The sequence below is a fragment of the Cygnus atratus genome, chromosome Z (assembly GCF_013377495.2).
Source record: "Cygnus atratus isolate AKBS03 ecotype Queensland, Australia chromosome Z, CAtr_DNAZoo_HiC_assembly, whole genome shotgun sequence".
NCBI lineage: Eukaryota > Metazoa > Chordata > Aves > Anseriformes > Anatidae > Cygnus > Cygnus atratus.
The window spans coordinates 61,743,847-61,765,492 of NC_066396.1; the positions used below are offsets into that span (position 1 = coordinate 61,743,847).

The following is a 21,646-nucleotide window of genomic DNA, read 5'->3' on the forward strand; positions in this document are numbered from 1 at the left end:
CAGGAACATGAAGTTGGAGATAAGCAAGTAAATGTTTATTTTGGGTTTATGTACAGTTGAACTTCTTTCATATGTTTTATTTTCAAAACCAGTTTTACATTTTGCATTTTTGAAGGCATTGTGGTCTAATATTGGCAGGTTGGGAAGCCAAGTCTCTCTGATTTATAGTGTTTTTATGCAGTGACTGCTGGTTCTGCCTCTAGTACTCAGACACCAAGAGGACTTCTGCCTAAAACTAATCTCAATGAAAGTGTTCCATATGTAGAATGCTATTTCTGAAAAAAAGCAAGTGGGACAGAAAGTGGCTCTGAACTACAGTGTTGTTTTTGTTGTGTTTTGTTTTTTGCTTTTTTTTTCTAAATATTTTTTGTATGTCTAGAGACAGTGTAGAGTTAAACTTTCTCTTTAAGAAGAGTGTTTTCAGACCTGCTGCATGTGTATATAGCATTTAAGCTATATTTGTACAGGGTAACTTTCTGGCACTGCTTTCCACAAATTCTTTACTGGAAATTACGTTCTTTTCTCCAACTTCCACATGAGACTGCTATATTTTCCCTCTCTATGGTGGCAGTTGTTGTTTCTCTCCGAAGCACCTACAGAATTAATGAGGCCAAAGGATGCTAGTTCTTATCTTGCTCTCTTTATCTGTTTGGCAATGCAGTGCATCTCCTAGTTGTCCTTCTTGTAGTTTGGCTTCATACTACAAGTAATCAAGAGATATTTTATGCACAAATTGCAGTCTGACAGATAATCAACTGACAGCCGAAGCAGCAACTTTGGGCCCACCATCAGGCAGAGATTACCCAGTATGTCAAAGATCTTGTATGTTTCATGTCCATATTTCAATCTTGTACGTTTCATGTCCAAGGTGATTATTGTTCCAGTACATGGAAGATGGAGAACTGAAGCTTTGCAGTCTCACAGAATCAATCTCTTTTCCAACTTTTACCAAGGTTAAGTTGGGATTGCATGAATCTCTCAGGTCTGCTGATATATCTATTTCAGATCTCTTTGTTTCTCCTTTGTCCTGTCTCCAGTAACCGTAACATTCTCCTCCTACAATCTCTTCAACAGTTGCTGTTGCCAGATACCATAAGTCTATCTTATTTCTGCTCTCTCAGCTCCTTCTCATATGAAAGAAATGTTTTCAGGTACATTTTTGAGGTCTGCAAACTTCTGTAGTGCCTGGTTCAGTTTAAATCAAAATTCCTCTGAGGCCCACCAGATATCCTCTGTTCCCACTACATGAAGGTTTCGTGTAAAGTTTTGGTATTTGTTTGCTTTTTGTCTCCAGACGAGCACTACAAATTCCCTGAGTTACTCAGTGCTGCCTAATGACTGTTTCTAGGTGCTGCTTTTTTTCTTATGAATCATACATTCTTCCTTACTGTAGAATCTATTACGTTGGCCACTGCCAATACGTTTTACATAAGATATGTTGGTTAATAAAATGAAAGGACTTTATGCTTGTAAAACAAAACTGACTCTTTAATTCATGCAGATGTTGCAACTGACTTTATCACTTAAACTGTGGGCATACAAACTGCTTTCCTGGTACCTCCTGCAATGTGAGCTGCTGCTACAAAGATTCATGCAGGTTGCTACATGCACTCCTTCATTACCCCAGCTAAGGATCTGGCAAGAAAACAGAGCCTTCATTGTACTAAGTTCTGCACATTATTACATTAAACGTGTTTTTGTCCTAACAGTTCATTATTTGAATACACAGGGCAGTACTATGAAAAGAAATATTATTATACCCATTTTACAGACAGCAGACTGAGGCATGTGCATAGTAAGCAACTTGTCCGAAATTATGCAGGAAACCTGACCTGGAACAAGGAACTGGACTCAAAGATGCCAAAAGATTTTGATTTCATTCTCTTGCACTACAAACTAAGAGGAAATTGGAGTGCTATTAAAACTGCTGGTTCAGAAACATCAACACCAAGGCCTGATAAATATCCTATTTCCAATCATTTTCTTATTCAGTTTCTAAAATAACAACTCCAACTATGGAAAATGTTTTCTGTTCCTGAGTGACACAACTGGATGCTCTGTGCTCTTTTCTTGAGCTGCAGACATCCACTCTGCACAACAAGGTGCTCCCTTTTCCTACCTACCAAGCATCTCTGAATCCGATTTTACCTGCAAAGCTCCCAACAGTACTGAATTCTTACATCAGAGTTTTGTGAATCCGTTCTATGGCATCTTCCAACTCTTCTTTCTGGTCTGGAACAAAGCGGTACTCTGAGACGTAACCTGCAGTGTGCTTATAAGGGTCATAGTCTCCCAGCTCAGCTGCAGTACAAAGAGAAAAAAGGTTACACACTCAATGTTTTATGTTAACCAAAAAATGTGTTATCTAATACACCTATTTGTGCTAATCTACCTCTTTCCAAGTGACTGTAAATTGACTATGCAATCAGTTAAAAATTCAGAAGTCTATCTTTCCTTAGAAGAAAAGTAGAAAATAACCTTCGGTTTATATATAGAACTGTACATAATAGCCCATATAAAAGCAAGCAAGCATGTCTTCAATCATTTTTAAAGAGAAACGGAAGGTTCAAAGAGCTAGAAGTTTTGACAGGAAATCTACCACTTCTACAGGATTAGATCTGATCTCATCAAGCCAGCAAAGCTGAACTTTGATGCCATATGTTTTTTGGCAGCATATGTAAAACAGGTGGATAAGCAAAGCCTAGTTTTTTGGAATATCTATGCCCCCATGATATGCCGTAACATTAAAGACAGAACTGATCCATACTGGTGCTAGGACTTTTAATGGAAATGTCAGCATGGGAATGGGTATGGAGACAAATATCCCAAAGTGCCTGGAAGTAGGCTCTTCTACAGGTAAGCATCATTTCTTGTAAGGAAATACAAGACTTCAGTCTTCAATAAAATACCAATATATTCTCTGAACATGAAATTCATTTTTAAAATCAAAATAATTTTCTAATTTAATTTTTCTAAAGGAAAAAAAATCAATGAGTAGGCAATATAATTTTCTTTGAAACAACCTTGAATTCACATACATTGCTCAGATTAATTTACACATTGCTGTACAATTATTAAATACACATGTACCTTTTTCAGAACTCTCTTCTGTTGATCTTTGTATTCATATCTATCTGAGAAAACCTCATGAAATTAATATTTCCATGTTTTTCTATAAACTGGGTAAAAGCCACATAAATTGGGCTTCTATGAGAAAACCTTCACTGGAGGTTTCTATCCAGTCTCCACTGAAGCAAAAAACAGCCAAATGGAGGTTACAGGAGCCATGAAGAAAAAGAGTCATCTCATAGCTCACATTTGTTTCTAGATTTTAATAGTTTCTAGATCAAGAAAGTGATCTGCTCAGTAGACGTGCTGAGATGTTTCTCAAAATATCTCCACAAAAACAATATGGTTCTTGCATGTAACAGGAACAGCAGGACAACTACAACAGCAAAATCTTCAGTTTTGTCAATGGGAAAAATTTCAGAATAAAACCCAGAACTGGTATATTCTGCAAACTGTGCCATGGTGATTTTTGCACCATCACCACTGTAATAGTCTGCAGTCTTTGCCGTGAAAGGGGGAAAATAATTGATGTGCTATGGACAGGTTCTGCACAGACACCAGAGATGACACCCAGGCACGACCTGAATGGTGCAAGCAGGGCCTGTGGCTGGAGCCGGATTTGGCCAGAGGACTCTGGGAGACCACGTCCCCTGGGCTCCTCCTAAGCCTGGCAGCTGCTAGCTCCAATGGCTCCCTTACAGAAGCAGGTTCTCAGCCATTACCGAATTTCCACAAAAGGAAAACCATCTTGGTTTGGAAAAGAAAGAAACAGAGGCTGGCACACGACTCAGAGAAACCACTGACCTCAGTGCTAATGCATGAAGTTGTTATTTTAAGTATCTGACATGAATGTTTCTCAGTTGTCAATTAATATTAATAATAATAATTGATATATTAATATCAATGTCATAAATTAAACACTTGGAAGCCCTAAATAATAACAGCAATAAATAAATGAATATGGTAAGCTTTTTAGAGAGTCAATAGGAATGTACATTTACTGGTGCCAGGACTATATTTAACCCACAGTATCTAATCTTTGTCATACTTTAACTTACCTCCCTCACATGAGCTTCCTCATTTTTTTCCAATAGTATATCTGAGATTAGAATCATACAAACAAGATGCTTCACACATGCAGTATGGTTTCAGGGAAGGCATATATGCCAGTAATATGAGAAGTACATTGCAAACAGTTTTTTCAGAGAATGACATGTCACTTTTCTTATATGGTAAAAAGTTAGTTAAAAATAATTTTACAAAAACAAAAACTGCATGAAATTTTAGCTTTTCCACAATGCGTGTAATACACTGTGAAATTTTGCATACTGCCTACTCACATTTCATATACAAGTTATTTTATTCTGCCTTGTTATTCTGAAATGGAAATGAAAGGAGGACCATTTTTTAATGCTGTACTAAGTGTTGAGTCACATTTGGAGTACCAGTAATGCAAATAATCTTTGCTTAATACAAATCACACACAAGAGATATAAATTTAACAAGTTATAGACTCAGGTTCCAGTGTGGCTCATCATATGATTTTTTGTTACTGACTGTATTTGAATACTGAGCTTGAATTGCAGTGTGAAAGGAATAGCTAGCTGGTAGACAGACAGCTCCTTTCTAAATGACTGTTAGTTCCATCAAATGCACAGGATATAACATCCACTGAATGCAGAAAAATGACAGGTAGATTAAAATTCTCCACTTGGGGTCAAAACATATCCTCCCTTCAAGCAGAGGCATATTCATATTGAAATAATTTTGAAAGATTCTTTTATTTGACATACTTTGTGGCTGGAGGCTGCCAATACCCCATCAAATTTGTAAGCCTTGTGATGCAGAAAAAATACACCACAGGAAGAAGACGTGCTTTTGACATACTCCATATGCTATGTAAAGTCATAAGGTTGAAAGTACAAAATAAGGTATCCCTAAGCAAAGTAAAGAGTCTTTGGCATAGTCAGCAGACTGGCTTCCAAGTTTCTTTTTGTGTTAGTTTCTAAATGATTTCCATGTAATATGTTCAGAATGTTCATCTCTTTACAGTTCTGTAGCTGAAATCAATTGCATTAGCTTTGTTCTGTTCTGAAATGGGTGCCAAAATTGTTAGTAAAGTCCTCAAGTAACACTTAAAATGAATCATAATACAGAAGTAACAAAGAGAAGCTTGCAGATGGCCAGAGGAACTTACACTGAATTACGTAAGCTCCCAGCTGTGCTGCAGTGTTGACTGGGCAAGGCAAGCGGCCCTGTAAGATGTCTTGCTTGACCTGCAAGAAAAACTGATACCTAAAACACAGAGAGAACACAAAACTATTATTTCAATATTGGGTCTGATGCACCATGTAATGTTTCATCATCTTCCATTTCACTGATGACACACCACACAGCAAAACTATGTGACAGTCAAAAACTGTATTTACATCTGAATTACTTTTCTCCTTTTGACCTTTAAATAACAACTGAGGTTAACCTAGTGAAAGAACACAGGTAAGGGAGAACTCTGCAGTTTTCCCATCTGCTTGCATCATGTAGATAAAAATAATTTTCTCACAAAAATGTAATCTCTCTCTTTAGACTTTCATAGAGCAGTCAGGAAGTTGGGAAGAGGGCTAGGAACCAGAAAAAAAGTGTAAGAAATCTATCAAATGGCCACAGTTTAAAACTGATCAGTGGATCACCATTCGGAAGAACTGGTTATTCAACATCTCTTGACTCAAAGGTTTCCTCTGATACCAGAAAAACAAGTCTAGTGGAAGAAACAGCGGATTTCATTGAGTCCAATCCCTTGTGAAAAAACGGGTGAGCATATAATCAACAGCTCTTCATATCTGTCAGCACGGGGGACTCCTTGCCTTGGAATAGACAGGGCAAAGCTAAAATGCAATTTTCAAAATCATAACCGACTTCTACACTTGATGAAGCACATATGCAGGCCTCAAAGAGAATCCACACCAAATTTCAAATCAGCAACATAAGACAGAGAAATCAAGGTAATACTAAAGTTTTAAAAGAGTATTTTTAACTGATGACATTTAAGTAGGTAGTGTCCTTTTACTTTCTGCCATTACCTCAAATGCAAACCAAACACCTTACAAGCTGCTTCGTCAGCCTCTAGTGTGCCTATTCAGCATGTTGGACAAATTACTCAGATATCATGCCCTTTGAACACAAGTATCTGCATTTGTGTCCTGGTTTCAGGTAGGGCAGAGTTAATTTTCCTCCTAGTAGCTGGCAGGGTGCTATGTTTGGGATTAGAATGAGAAGAGCGCTGATAACATGCTGATGTTTTAATTGTTGTAGAGCAGTGCTTACACCAAGCCAAGGACTTTTCAGCTTCTCGCTCTGTCCTGCTAGCGAGCAGGCTGGGGGTGCAGCAGGAGCTGGGAGGGGACAGACCCAGGACAGCTGACCCACACTGGCCAAAGGGGTATTCCATACCATCTGACGTCATGCTGAACAATATATAGGGGTGGCTAGCCGGGGTGGGGGGCCGGCTGCTCGGGGATAGGCTGGGCATCGGTCAACGGGTGGTGAGCAATTGCATTGTGCATCACTTATTTCGTACACATTATTACTATTAATACTATTATTATTATTATTATTATTATTGTTATTATTTTCCCTGTCTTAATAAACTGTCTTTATCTCAACTCACAGGCTTCACTTTCCCGTTTCTCTCCCCCATCCCGGAGAGGGAGGGGGGAGGGTGAGCGAACGGCTGTGTGGTGTTTGACTGCCAGCCGGGCTAAACCACAACAATTTGCCACAACTTCCCCTGTTTTTCAAATGCTGCACTTACAGTGAAACAACATTAAAAAAAAGGAAAAGTAATACAGAAGAAAACATGCCATCATACAAAGGATCTGCTTGGTTTTGGAACTCCCATTTGGAACTCATTATAGGATATCCTTTTATACAATAGGCTTTGTGTGTTTTTCCTGCAACAGATTTACACAGCATTTCACACCATCTTAAACAGATGTCTTGCACCAGCTTCATACAAAAGCAACACTGAAAAGTTAACTTCTTAAATAAAAAAAATGGTCATCTACAGGTGCATATGGCTTTCTTACTACTCACCAATTCAGTTTGATCTACATTTAGCTACACTGCAACTAACTTTTATTCTGTTTTAGCACAGGTTACTTATGAAAGCACCTTGAAACGCTCTGTAAGTTCAAAGAGCAGCTATCCTGATCTCAGGGAAGTTTGCAAACTGCAAGTGATGTGACAGTTGATCCACAAAATCATTTAAGATCCATTCAAAATTACTAGACTTTATCAGCCCAGATGAGCCTCTGTTTAAGGATACTAATTTCTTTCTGATTAATGATACCCTACCATTTGTGCAGGGCCAGACATTACAGCAAGAATGCCCATCATCAAAAAAATGGTTAATATTCTCCACCTCTAAGGGCCACGAAGCTGAATAACATTTTTTTTGGATTTTTTTTTTTTTGGCAGTGTTAGAAAACACAAAGTACATACACTCTAAGTGTTTTCTCTATCTAAGCAATACCTCAGTACTGATTCTAGCTAATGCCCAACAGTCCCATTGAGACAAATTATCCCTGTATGACTGATGATGATAACTAAGAAGATTTTATATTTACTGTGGAGCACTGAAAATCTTCCTTTTAACATGAAACGTATTTCTGATATGCACTCATCTTTCTGCTAGCACTTCTGCAACCCTACAATGCAGCTTCAGAACAGATGATGCTATCAACGTCTGTTTCATGTCGCAGCAATCTATAGTTATGCATTCTCATAGTGTTGTCTCAAAGTAAAACTGAGCAAGAAACTGCCAAAAAAAAAACAACAGTCAGTGTCAAGAACTATTAATTGCTTGAGCAACTTATACGAAGTGAAGATCTCAATTCTCACTGAAGCAGGTAAGTTCCTCACAGAACCAGGCCTTTTGTCCAAACTTGTTGCTAAAGCACTCTCACCTTCTGCGCTGTCATGTTTATCACGTGCACATAATAGTGCCTAAGCACTAGTTCACTCTAGCAAACTCATCCAATAATGTTAATAGGTACCATCTCAGCATTAGCTTTTGCCTACAAGCTAAAATTAGATTTTGATGGGAAGCAATTACAAATTTGACAGGTGTTCATTATTTGCAAATAGTAATCATGTAATGCCACAGATCATTAACATCTCATAACAGACTCCACACTCATATCCATTAAAATAACAAATACATGCTCCAAAGAAACATGGCTAGCGCATCACTGGAATTATGCACTTTGGCAGAAAATTACTATTATAAAGAAAAAGAGGGCCTTTAGTCCGTCTTAAGCATAAGAGTGCAGTTTTAGCGTTGTATTTTTTCTGAAAAGCCATACCTCCCTTCCAATGTTTAGGAGTCTACGGGAATAAATGCTCAGAAATGTTGATGGCATTTGGCTATCTTAATCAGGCTCTGTTGAAGAGCACAGACATAAATGAACCATTTTCTTGTGCCTTTTCTCTGTACCTTCTGAGGTGCAAATTTTGCGTGACCAAACACTGTTCAGACACAAATGGAGGCTTACCAGTCACTCCACACTATATTGGGTGACTACATTTGCACATCTAATTAGCAGTGTGAATCGTTGATTGATCTTATGACAAACAAAGAAAAACAGAAACGCTTTTTGAAAATTTACCCAGTCATTTCACAGACAGAAATCCACATGCATCTCGAATAGCAATCAATTTGTGGCCAAAGCTCCACCCCCAGGACCATCTTTCTTCCCCTGTGAGCAGGGTTGAAAGTGGTCTGGAAAAGTACAGGAGAACTACAACAAACTTTCACAGCAGAGAGGCATTAATACTGTGGCCAGCTTACACACTTTCAGCTGCAAAGTCACAGTATTTATTGTTTTTACCAGGCTAGTATCAGTCCTGTTATGTTGAAGAATTCTGTTCCTACAGTGGCAGCATGGAAAAAAATCTCATCCTGATACAAGACAAATATTCTGCCTATGCTGCAAAAACTGCCACCTCTGACTAGTATAAATTGAAAAGCCTGTGTTTATTCTAATGAATTCTCATGTGTCATATTCCTAGGGCATCAAAAGAAATGTTTTGGCATTTATTAATGCAAGTCAGCACACTAATTTTGACCACCTAGCTATCAAAATTCTTTTTGAACATGAGCTAATTGTCTAAGATCTTTCATAAACAAAGCAAACAGAAAACCCTGTCTGTGAGAGTTCAAGCAAGTGTGCGTGTGTGTGTGCACACAGGCATGTGAACACGTCTGAATACATATTGTGTGCATCCTCATTTTTGTAGAGGCCAAGCTTGGTTAAAAGACTCAAAAGCATTCAGCTCTTCAATTTCCTTCACATATTTTTAGAAAGACCAAGACAAATCCTCTTGAAAAACAGTTGGAATTTAAGCTATGACCAATAAAGAATTACCTGTATTTGTATTTAGAAATCCAAGTAAACTCTAAACTTTTACATATACATACAAATAGCACAATACATGTACAGATAGGGCATTTTAGTCCTTTAAAAAAAAGAAAAAGAAAAAAAAAAGCACACCAAGTGCCCATGTTTTCTGATGCAGCAAGGAGTACCTTTTCATCCTGGTCTTCCAAAATAGTTGTGAGGTTAGTCATAATTCTCTTCTCATACATGTTGAAGCAAAGATACCCAGCAAAAACCAACCCTGTCACACTATAACAATATTCACCTGAAGAGACTGCTACCCTGAAAACAAAACCACATTCTCAACCAAATACTGTACCTTGTTATTTCTTCTTTAAGTTTACATGGATCCTCTGCATAGAATTTAATGCCAAAATACAAAGTATATGGGGGTCCAGCTGCAGAGAAATAAAAAAGTGCGAAAGTGAATTGTTATGAACTGGAAGTTGTTACAAATTGTTACCGGCTGCAACAAAGCAGCTACAAAGAAGCCTATCTAAATATTTCATGAAACTTGAAATCAGCAAAAAAACCTACCACTTCCACACAGCAAAGCTGCACTCACTACAGAAGGAAAGAAAAAAGCTAAGAAAAGTATTTTTATTAACAAATACTAATCACTTGAGCATTTTGGATCGTCTTATGGAGCAGCTTTAATTATGTGCCACTTTAATTAACAAATACTTGGAAAATCTTTCCTATTTCACCTTTTAAAAATACTATTCTCCAGAAAGATTCAGTTAACTCAGGACCATGATTCTTACAGCCACACTTATTCCACGTATGTTCCACTTTTCACGTATTTTTTATTTTTTATAGAAGGTCTCCAAACTTTTGTTAAAATAATCTTTTTATATTATTTACTTATAATACAAGTAACAGATGTTACATCTGTGTTACCTGTAGAGTGGCAGCATGAGCAGATGCCCTACTATCAGTGTGAGACACTACTTTTACTTTCACAAGAAAAATGGAATCTAACTCGGTTATGGTAAGGTACAGGATGGGAGAGGTCTCACAGCTACTGTGAAACTAACTGTACAAGTTAAGGATAGCACCATTTATTATTCTAAAGTAAAATTTAATTACACAGAAATCTTTGGACACTAATTACACGAGTTATTGTAAAATGACGGCATGTTCAATCTGTGTGAAATTTTGATACAGCTATGAACCGTAGCAATAAACTAGTTCATGGACTATCAAACTGTTGTGACTAGAACACAGATGTTGGACAGGGTGTATCTGTGGAATATTGCCTCTGTTACTTCACTTTCAGATAACTTCTTTAAGTTTGAATTAAATACTTACTGTTTATCAGCTCCTTATGTTCAGCAAGGGTCTTTGCAGGGTCCAGCCAGTACTGTGAGACAGATGATGGAAATTAGTCACTTACATGGAAAATTAAGAAAGAGTAATTGCAATTATGCAAGTCCAATCTTACATATCTTCTCTAGGAGTAGTGGTCTTCCTGAAAAGAAATGTTTTGCTAAGAGGCCCCCATCTCAGGCTCCTGACCAAGCTGGCTCTATGGAAGTATCATAGTGGGTACATTTTGGTGTCTATGTTATCCAATACAGCTAGCACACTGCTGCGCATAACCTTTGTATTTACTTCCTCTGAGATTAACATAAGCAGGATGACTCTGAAATAACAGCAACAGCAAAGCAAGTAAGACAGGGCCTACAAGGAAAGAATGAAGGCACTACATTTCTTTTCCAAAAAAAGAAAAAAAAAGAAAAAAGATTGTAGGGAAGAACAGGCATAACAACACTCCTACTACAACTAAGAAATTATTGTAAGAACATAGTAATCAATTTTTCTTTGTGTCCACTACGTATAGGACATGAAGAAATTGCTTCAACTGGAAGCAATGCAAAATAAGTTTTGATTTTTAGGAAAGTGCTTCCAATAGCAGGGGAAGGAGATGACTGGAAATCGTCACCCTGGGAGGGAGGGCACAGAGCCTCTTCGAAGCACTTGGTTGCATCAGAGATGATCAAGGCATGCTAAATATGCCACAGAGGGGTGAACTGTTACAAGGGTTCCCCTATCACTTGATCAGCAAACACTGTAATTACTCACTGATTACTCTGCCCTGACTTAATCAAACTTCTAACAAAAGTTTTACTGTTACAGTTCTGCAGACCAGTTGCATACTGCCCATTATGGCTACACAGGTCACGGGCATGATGAACACCCTGCTCCTGTAATCACTCCAGTTACTTATTTCTTCCTTTTCTTGGCATTTCAGTTGGTGATTCAGTTATTGATCGAAAGTCCAGAGGCAGCAGCCAAGACCATCCGTGTCTTCACGTTTTTCAGTCCTGTTCCCTCATACAGAAACTTTTTGGACCAGCTAAGATGGGCATACCTTCTTCACAGAATCACAGAATCATCTAGGTTGGAAGAGACCTCCAAGATCACCTAGTCCAACCTCTGACCTAATACTAACAAGTCTTCCACTAAACCATATCACTAAGCTCTACATCTAAAAGTCTTTTAAAGACCTCCAGGGATGGTGACTCAACCACTTCCCTGGGCAGCCCATTCCAATGCCTAACAACCCTTTCAGTAAAGAAGTTCTTCCTAATATCCAACCTAAACCTCCCCTGGCACAACTTTAGCCCATTCCCCCTCGTCCTGTCACCAGGCATGTGGGAGAATAGACCAACCCCCACCTTGCTACAGCTCCTTTAAGGTACCTGTACAGTGCGATAAGGTCGCCCCTGAGCCTCCTCTTCTCCAGGCTGAACAACCCCAGCTCCCTCAGCCACTCCTCGTAAGACTTGTTCTCCAGACCCCTCACCAGCTTCACTGCCCTTCTCTGGACTCGCTCGAACACCTCCATGTCCTTCTTGTAGCAAGGGGCCCAAAACTGAACACAGTACTCGAGGTGCGGCCTCACCAGAGCCGAGTACAGGGGAACAATCACTTCCCTAGCCCTGCTGGCCACACTGTTTCTTATGCAAGCCAGGATGCTGTTGGCCTTCTTGGCCACCTGAGCACACTGCTGGCTCATATTCAGCTGACTGTCAATCAATACTCCCAGGTCCTTCTCTGCCACCAGGAATCTTTATAGCACGCCATAGCACGATGAAACAACACAGTGGGCAGCCATTTCCAGAGCGTGCTTCGAAGTGGTAGGAGAAATGATTTGCAGGGAAAACCCCTACACACCGGGAGGGAGGCCTGGAAAGATCAAAGGACTGGTGAAGAACTGCAAAGGATCCCCATGCCTTGTTCTTAAAAACACTGGAAACAAATGCTACAGAATAAAGCTGTTAGAAAATTGCAGCAGATTGAATTTACTCCCTTCATACCTACACCTTGTGTTTTTTTTTAACTACGGAACTATATATATCAATGAATAAAGCAACCCCTTACTCGTCCCTCCCTTCCCCCCTCCCCCCAAAATAACTGTTGAGAATAAAAATGAAAAGGTCCATCAAAAAAATATTTTTTGAACTTCTCTGGACTAAACAATTTCACTATCTGAAAGAATAACAAAGAAGACAGGGAAAAACACTACAGAGGACTTGAGCAGAACATTTCAAGGAACTGAGTAAGTGGTTTTAAACAACTACCTTTATTTTGAGAAAAAAAAAAGAGAAAAAAAAACATGAAAACAAAATACTTCCATTAGCTGCTGATCCATCTGTAATAAAAGCAGCTATGTGCCTTGTTCTTGTTCTAGTGGAAATACATTGCCATTTCAATCCAGGAATGTTTTTTAAGAAGTGCCATAAACTGAGATTGTAAGAGCCACCATCCATTAATTCAGCAAGCCACATTTTGAAACAAAATAATTAGGATAGTACTTTGCAAATGAGGGATATCTTATGTTTGACCCTCACCCCTATACAATCTCTCAGCAGTCAAGACTGACAGCTTCACAAGGATATACACTTAGGAGCAAACACTTCAGATTTCCTAAATTTTGAAGGAAAAAAATGTTCAATACTTGTATTGACTACATCCACCAACTATGCTAATAGAAACCCTCTTAACCCCAACAGAAGGTGGGAAGGAAAGAAAAACTTGTTACACTTGTTCAAACATCCTATTGGAACTCCTTGTCAGAAATAATCTGGGCTAGCACAATAGGATGATAAAGAGATTTCAAAGTAAACAGACAGAAAAAAGGCAAAATAACTCTGCAGTGCACATTCTGGCCACAGAACACACCTCTTCCCAAAACTGGCATCACAATAGAAAAAAAAAAAAAAAACACTGTCAAACTAGCTTATCATTGACAGTTTTACATTACATCACAAGAGACCAAAATTATGCTGTTTCAAAATCAGATCAAAATCTGTGACAGAGTAACTCCTTTGTTAAGTTTTCCTTAAGTAAACTGAAATCAGCTTCAGTTCAAGATGTGTTGTATTAAGTGCTTCTTTGCAATTTAACTTTACTTGCACATATACGTTATTTGTGAAAAATTTATATTTGTGGATCATCACTCAAGTTTCCAAGTGAAGCACTGAACAGTTACAGATTTCTGGTTGTCTCAATAATCTGAACTTCACCTTCTCTTGTACCCGTATCATTCACTAGCTGAGATAAAACAGAATTCAGCCACTTAACTGAAGACTGTGTAGACTATATGGACATGAACAGATAATATAGAAGAGGGGTTGATTGCATTATAAATCTTAATTCTCACTATGCTGTTCTTGACTTGTAACACCAATTATATTCCTCGTATGGAATTCAGCAGGAAATATCAAAATTCAGATTCAGAGAGAATCTGAAGAGAGGAGAGGGAACAAATCTTGTTATTCATATTGACAAAAACTTCCTTTCTTTCCCCCCAAGCTGAGTCAGGAGGAGGAACTGCATCCTGAGCCCTCATCACAGTGAGACAGCTTGCTGCTACTCATGCTAGGGAAACACAGCATCAGCTGCCACAAGTTAAAATGCTGTTGTGAGGGTACTGTTGGCCTCTAGAACCATGTGCTGTGTAGGTGAGGTGAAACAGTTCAGCTCAGACTGGACAGAAAGTGGTGGAGATGAGACAAGACCCTAGCCTGTTTTGTGTTGCCTGTAAGTATCTAGCATTGTGGTGATGCCACAAACGACGCTTAAAATCAGTTTGTAGCTATTTATTATTTTAAAGGCTGCCAGCATTTTCCTGAAGAATGCAAGGGGTGGGAGGAGCACAAGGAGATTTCTAACTTTTTATTTACAAGCCAAAGATGAATGGAATTTCATGGTTAATGAAAAGGCATTTTCAAGGCTACATTAGACAATAAAGATGGGAACATTCATAAAAACAGAAATGCCACAATAGAACCCTCTAAGCATACATAGGCATGCATACATAATAATGTGTATTAGAAACACGTTAAAGGTTTATATACACACATGAATACTGTTGGGTATAGTTTTGAGCATATTCTTAAAGATTCAAGAGAAATGAAAAAAAAAGCAGAGTCTCGCTAATCCAATACACTTACACAGCAGGTGCTGACAATAAACTTTGTATTCCTGAATGCCAAAGTAGCTCAAACCTGCAGCCTCATTCTTTTTCTGTGTTTGGCAGTCAGCTTTCCAATTCCCAGTGATTCACCAGCTGTGTCTCTCCTGCATGCACAGCAAGGGTTATCTGACTTATAAGCAGCTCCCCACTACTGCAAACAGGGGGAGATCCCAGCATTTACCCATTTACCCATCCAGCTGCAGGTAATAAATTCTGTGCATCTGAAAGGGGAATTTGACGTTCACAGAAGAAATGGAAAAAAAAAAGCTGACAGTATTTCTAAGTAGTGCTAACCAACGGAACTATTAATTTACTAAATTGATGGCTATTAATTTACTGTTACTTACAAAGACCACTTAATATTAGAACAATATAAGAAATTACTATTTACTAAGACTGAATATAAATGCACAATGAAATGAAAAGATTCATATTTAATTTATAGGTAGGAATTATGAAAAAACAATATATTGAAAAAAGTACAGCATATATAAGAATAGATGGTCTATATTGTCATTTGTACTTTTACAGATCTGGCTCCCATATGAAGATTTTAAACCGAGACAAAACTGTGTAAGCAGTATGCATCCATGCATCATGAAGTCTTTCATAATTTTTAAATGGGTGCAAACATCTTTCCATGAATCTGGAATCGTCACTTCTTGAATCTGCATAGGGTTAAACTTGGGTCAAATTCCATGAACATGCTTGAAATAAAATATTAACTAGCTTGAAATGTTTGCCGTGGTATCAATCAATGAAGTGTCTTGCGGAGAGAAATCTATCAACTTCAGACTAAATCACGAGCTGTCTCAATCAGATTCTTACAAAGCTGTACCAATCATGTCACATGTACCAGTTTTTGTTCACATTTAAAACAGAAAAAATACATCTTTTAAGAGATAATCTGGTATTTTTTGATTATGATCTGCTATTGTCACGATTCTTCCATAATTTAAGACATTAACGATCAAAATTATTTTGTCAATTTTTCTGCAAATGTTCTGAGCAAACAATCTAGATCTGCTAAACTGAAGACATCTGGGTAACCTCATTAATAAGTCTGAAAACAAAAAAATTATTTGCTGATATATAATAAATGTGTAACTTATCAGGTATTTCCTGCATACAAAAACGTATGGAACACGTGTCTTTTTTATTAGAATATGAAATTAAATAAATTATACCTAGAATTAAATCTATACCAGTATGAGTTTCATGTTGATCTTTCTACATTTTAAAAGCTTACTCTTTAAGCTCAACTGCCTTTAACTCAGCTGACCACCAGCTTTGTCCAGGTTGTTTCCATCTATTAAATGTCTGCTACAATTTCTAGCTTCTAATCAATATTATCAGCTTCCATTTTCTTTTTATTGACTCCACAGTCTATTTTAACAAGAACTAGTCTTTTTCTTTTTGGATAATTCAGTTTATCATCCCTATGGACTAATGTCAAATCCACACAAAAACAAAATACAGGTTAATTACAATTCGCCTGTTTTTCTAAGCTCTTGAGATCAAAACGTACAATACATGATGCGACAATAATGCCCTATAGAACAGACGTTTTCAGTGGCAAACAAATGTTTTAAAATTGTGCCCTTTTTTCTATAGTTATGTTACATGCAGTCTGTTCAATCTGTTACCCTGCCCAATTTGGTGTAATAACCTGTCAGTCTGAGGACACTGTGATTACTTTATTAATCATTCAGGATGGATCTGGAAACACACTTGGGGTGTGGCACGGCAAGGTTGAGGAGTTCATAGCACTGGCTGTTGTGCCCAGCTTCACCACAGCTGGTCTGACTGCAGCACACCAATTTTCAGTAGAAAGCTCAGTTTCAGAGCTACAGATACAATACATCTACAATACACAGTGGGTGCATGGTGCAGAGACACAGCACTGCACATCTCTTGTTCAGTCCGGATCTTGGAGCAATATACATGGGTTAGCACAGCACCACACTCTAAATGGGGCCAGGGAAATTAGCTTGGATGTGATGCTGAATTAAGACGGTGATAATGCTTTCTGTATTTGTATTTCTCCCCTTGGGGCTCCAAGACAACATCAGTATCCTGTACACTGTGAATATAACAGCTCAGATTAGCATTACATTGGAGAAGAAAAGAATGATATTTGCATGACAGCCTGTGGTACAATGCAGACATGTTTCCAGCAGCTTTAGGTTAAGCAGATTTAGCGTGAGAGTTCAGCTAAGAACGTATGGTGGCAATCTGGCCACTATGAGACTGCAGACAGGCTTCTGGGGAAAAAAAAATACATATCAAGGGACATTTAAAGTGTTTGTGACTGTCTAGTTTTCTGCAATAAGGTGAGCTCCAAAATCTTTCTTTGCAAAAGAAGCTCTAGTAGCATTACTTTTCAGCATGCTTTTGTGATTTGACAAGGGAATGACTTCGGCCTTCAAAAGTACCCTTTACCTCATCAAATACAGCTCAGCTTTTCCTGAGACATTGTGTGTTAAAATTGACATTTCCATTCTCTTTTAGGTGCCTCAAGAAAATATTGGCCTCCTGCCAAAGCAGTAATTAGCAGGACTATCCTAAGGCACACTGGGGATGCCACAAAAGCAGCAGCAGCAGAGACTACATGGGGAACACCTGGGAGCTGCAACAAGGGAGGAGCTGGACATGAGAGGGGCAGGGGACCTGCACAGGCCTCCCAGCACTGACTCACCCAGCATTCAGCTGCCCCTCCACTAAAGAAGAGGTAAATCACAAGGCCCTGGTACTCCCAAGCACTAAAGCAATGCAAGAGTAAAAGGCAGGACAGAGTTTCCTAAACCACCATCAGCTTTTGCAACACAGACTCTGTCTTGACTGAAAATACCAGACAGGGAACAATACCCTCTATTTCTGACAGATGAGACAGAAGACAGAAATGCCCAATCCATCAGCTCCCAGCTGCCCATCTACATCAAGGCTGCATCTGGTTTCAGCACAACTTGAGCGTCTGCAGTCTATACATCAATGCAAAAGGTTCAGGTGAAAGGCTGATGATGAGACAAACTGAGAAATCCAGTGATACACAAATAAAACTGTTTTTTCTTTAAAGTATTTTAAGCAAAAAACATACTAATATGCCACATTAAAAAGCACTGAGTGATTTGTTTGACAAACTTCACAGAGGTTAGGAAACACTACAGACAACATATAGCATTAGTTCAACACATCCGCTCAGTCAGTTTCATATTATAAAATTTTAAATAAATTATTAAATATTATATGTTAATTATTACAAGGTACTTTTTTGTTGTTTTTCCTTAGGACTTCAGCCTTATTCAGAGCGCAAGATAGATATAGCTTAAGTATTTCATGGAGAAAGTATTCTGGCAATTCCTAACATTCATTCACTTATTTTGCAAATTTAATACTGGTCTTTTAACATGGAGAGTTTGAGGGAACCTGGAATGTAAATAAAGATAAATTTGTGTAACACTACCTTAGAGACAGTGTCATCCAACTTATGCTTTATCCACTGCTCATGATCCTCCCAGTGATACCCAGTTCTGTCAATCTGTTTTTTGCATCCAGCATTCTCTCACAAGTTAATTAGTTTGTTAACTGTTCAGAAACAGACAGTTTTAATGTTATGCGTTTGTACCCTACATAGCACAGTGAAACCCTGTTCCCTGATTAGAGCCCCAGGTTCCACTAAAATAATGATGATACCACCCACATAAGAGGTAGTTCACCAATACAGCACTTAAAAGACCACCTGGAAGCGCTGAGGCATGCAAAATTAATGCTGAAAATAACTAAAAACATTATTTTAAGCCCTTAATAAAAATTAAAAAGAAATATTTTGTGACTGGTTTATGTTCTTTAAAATATATATTTTTACCCACCCTATTTTATTTGCCATTCAATTAAATATATAGTATTACCAAAAAGAAAAATGACAGGGTTAATAATGAAATATTCCCCACCATGAGCAACGTATTAATAAGTGGCCAAAACTCCAAACACATTTTTCAGTCTGAGAATAACTCAGGAGCACAGTTTTAAAACTAATTAAAAAGGTAATCTTCTTCTCCTTCCCTCAGGAAACCTACTCTGGCCAAACCAAAACATTCCCAGTCCAAAATTCAAACCTGTGTTTCTTGACAGCCACTGCAGGGCTAATTCCCACAACAACCCAGAGTGTTTTAGCAATATTCAGGGTACAACTGAACGCATGTTTACAGATGAAGTGCAAGATGGTGTTTGTTTCATGGAAGCTTTCCCTTTTATTCTTAAGATGTTACAAGATTTCACTAAAAATAACAGGCTAGCAACAACCATCATGAGGCACGTAAAACTTGACACATTAGCACAGGTTTACTCTTGTATGAGCTCTCCAGATGAAACAGCATCAGGTTTTAATTACCCATATACAGACAAGCAACAGCAGCAGGCATTTTTATAGCATTTGCCATAACACAGCCCAGGTGCAAAGCCTGCAGCACAACCTCGGCGGTCACTGTGGCAGCCCCGACGTGGTAGGGCAGGTGCACTCCCTGACGTGGCCCACAGTTGTGGTCTCTGGTTGTGCGTCCTGGCGGCTTCCCAGCTGCATGTCAGGACAAAGCTGATGTGTGCACCGCTCTCCCATGCACCTGGGACTCCCTCACAAAGAAAACCTGTGAGTGGGGGGAGCATACAGCGCTCCATCAGGGGACCAGCAGTACGACCACGCTGGAGACACCGACCCACCGGTGCAGGAGCCAGGCAAGACACAGGCCTTGACACAGAAAGAGCACAGCTCCTCGTCTGTGCTAGTACAAATGACATCCCCGTGACATGGCAATGGCAGGACAAGAGCAGGTGAACAAGGGAGGTGGGATGAACATTTTCATAATCTGCCTGAGGGTAGAAAGGGTTTGCAGAGAGATCTGGATAGTCTGGATCGATGGGCTGCATCCCATTGCACGACATCTAACAAGGGTAAGCGCCCAGTGCTGTACCTGGGTCGTAACAACCCATGTACAGGGCTGGGAAGAGAGGCTGGAAAGTTGCCCAGCAGAAAAGGACCAGGGGGTGCTGGCCAAAAGCCAGCTGGACATGTGCTAGCTTTGAGCACAGCTGGCCAAGAAGGCCAAGAAAATCCTGGGCTGCATCAGAAACAGTGTGGCCAGCAGTACTAGGGAAGCAATCATCCCCTTGTAGGTGACACTGGTGAGACCACACATCAAACAAATACTGTGTTTTGGGCCCCTCACTACAAGAAGGACATCAAGGTGCTGGAGCATGTCCAAAGAACAGCATGGAAGCTGGTGAAGGGCTAGAGAACAAGGCTTATGAAGAGCAACTGAGGGAGCTGGGGTTGTTTAGTCTGGAGAAGAGAAGGCCGAGGAGAGACCTTATTGCTCCCTACAACCACCTGAAAGGAGGTTGCAATGAGTAGGATGCCAGCCTCTTTTTTTAAGTTACAAGTGACAGGACATGAAGAAACAGTCTCAAATTGCACTAAGGGGGGGCTTAGATTGGATATTGGAAAGAATTTCTTCACAGAAAGGGTGGTCAAGCATTGGCAGGGCTGCCTAAGGAAGTGGTGAAGTCCCCAACCCTGGAGGTATTCAAGAGACGTCTGCATGTGGTGCTTAGGGACATCGTTTAGTAATGGCATTTGATAAACGAGATTAATGGTTGGACTTGATGTTCTTGAAGGTCTTTTCCGACCTAGATGATTCTATAATTCATGCAGAAATCAAGAATCACTGTGTCTTCCTGATCATGGGCTGCACAGAAAATTAGGGTAAGGCTAATGTTAAAACTACACCACTAGAGCATGATGTGGGAGAAAAAGGCAAAAAGGTCATATACCTATTTGAAGAGGCTGAGTTAATGGAGTAATGGCCTACAGCTCATGCACACTACCGTAATAAAAAACACACTGGTACCACACAATCAAATCAGCTATTCTGTTAGCAGGATGCATCCTAAAATGTGCCTTTATGCATTAAGCCTTTCACAGAAGAGATGTAATCTTGTCTTATTTTCATAATACCATGTACACCATTAAATACACAGTATGTATGCCTCTGGAAATGATCCCAGTAATAGCCATTTCTATTTTATTTGTCTGTACAGGGGAAAAAAAAAAAAAAAGAAAACTCTTCTGAGAACAAATAATAACTATCTGCTCTTCAACCACACCTTGATTTCTGCAGGAAATCAAAAATACCTTTTAATTCACAGCTGAATCTGACTTTCACCCCATGGAATGAAATTTAGCTTGAAGCTTGTCAAGGAACTGAATTCACAAAGATCTAGGCTATGGCACAGAAATAAAGAAGTATCAGGTAGGGCTGCATATATTCCTCAACAGCATTCAATACTCTCTTCCTAATACTGTCTTGACTTCAGTCTCTACATACTATACTTCAACTAAATAGAAGAAATTAGCAAATATTTAGTCAATTCAATGACTTGCTATTTTTACAGAAAGCATGACATCTTTTAATGTCAGGTAGTTGTGCCATACTCCCAGCACAGAACTCTGACTCTAAAAGCGTAAGTGCTTCACCTAATTTAACCACAGGGTAGGCATTATGCTCTTTGTAAAATGAAGGTAATATGAAGGCCACCCTGTGAATATGGTTCTGGTCCCAGCTACTGAACACTCCCTGTTCCTTCCCTCTGTCTGCCATAGCTT

The 21,646-nt window shown here is 39.0% G+C and overlaps 1 protein-coding gene across 2 annotated transcripts in view; it reads right to left on the reverse strand.

Moving 5' to 3' along the window:
• The window catches only part of EPB41L4A (erythrocyte membrane protein band 4.1 like 4A), a 137,130-nt gene that overhangs the window by 63,103 nt on the left and 52,381 nt on the right, over positions 1-21,646 (reverse strand). For both annotated transcript variants that reach the window (XM_035562626.2, XM_050716467.1), the window contains exons 3-6: positions 10,815-10,866; positions 9,823-9,901; positions 5,267-5,364; positions 2,181-2,301 (exon numbers count right to left, since the gene is read on the reverse strand). In XM_035562626.2, the coding sequence (XP_035418519.1) occupies positions 2,181-2,301; positions 5,267-5,364; positions 9,823-9,901; positions 10,815-10,866 (350 nt within the window). The remainder of the gene's footprint in view (positions 1-2,180; positions 2,302-5,266; positions 5,365-9,822; positions 9,902-10,814; positions 10,867-21,646) is intronic.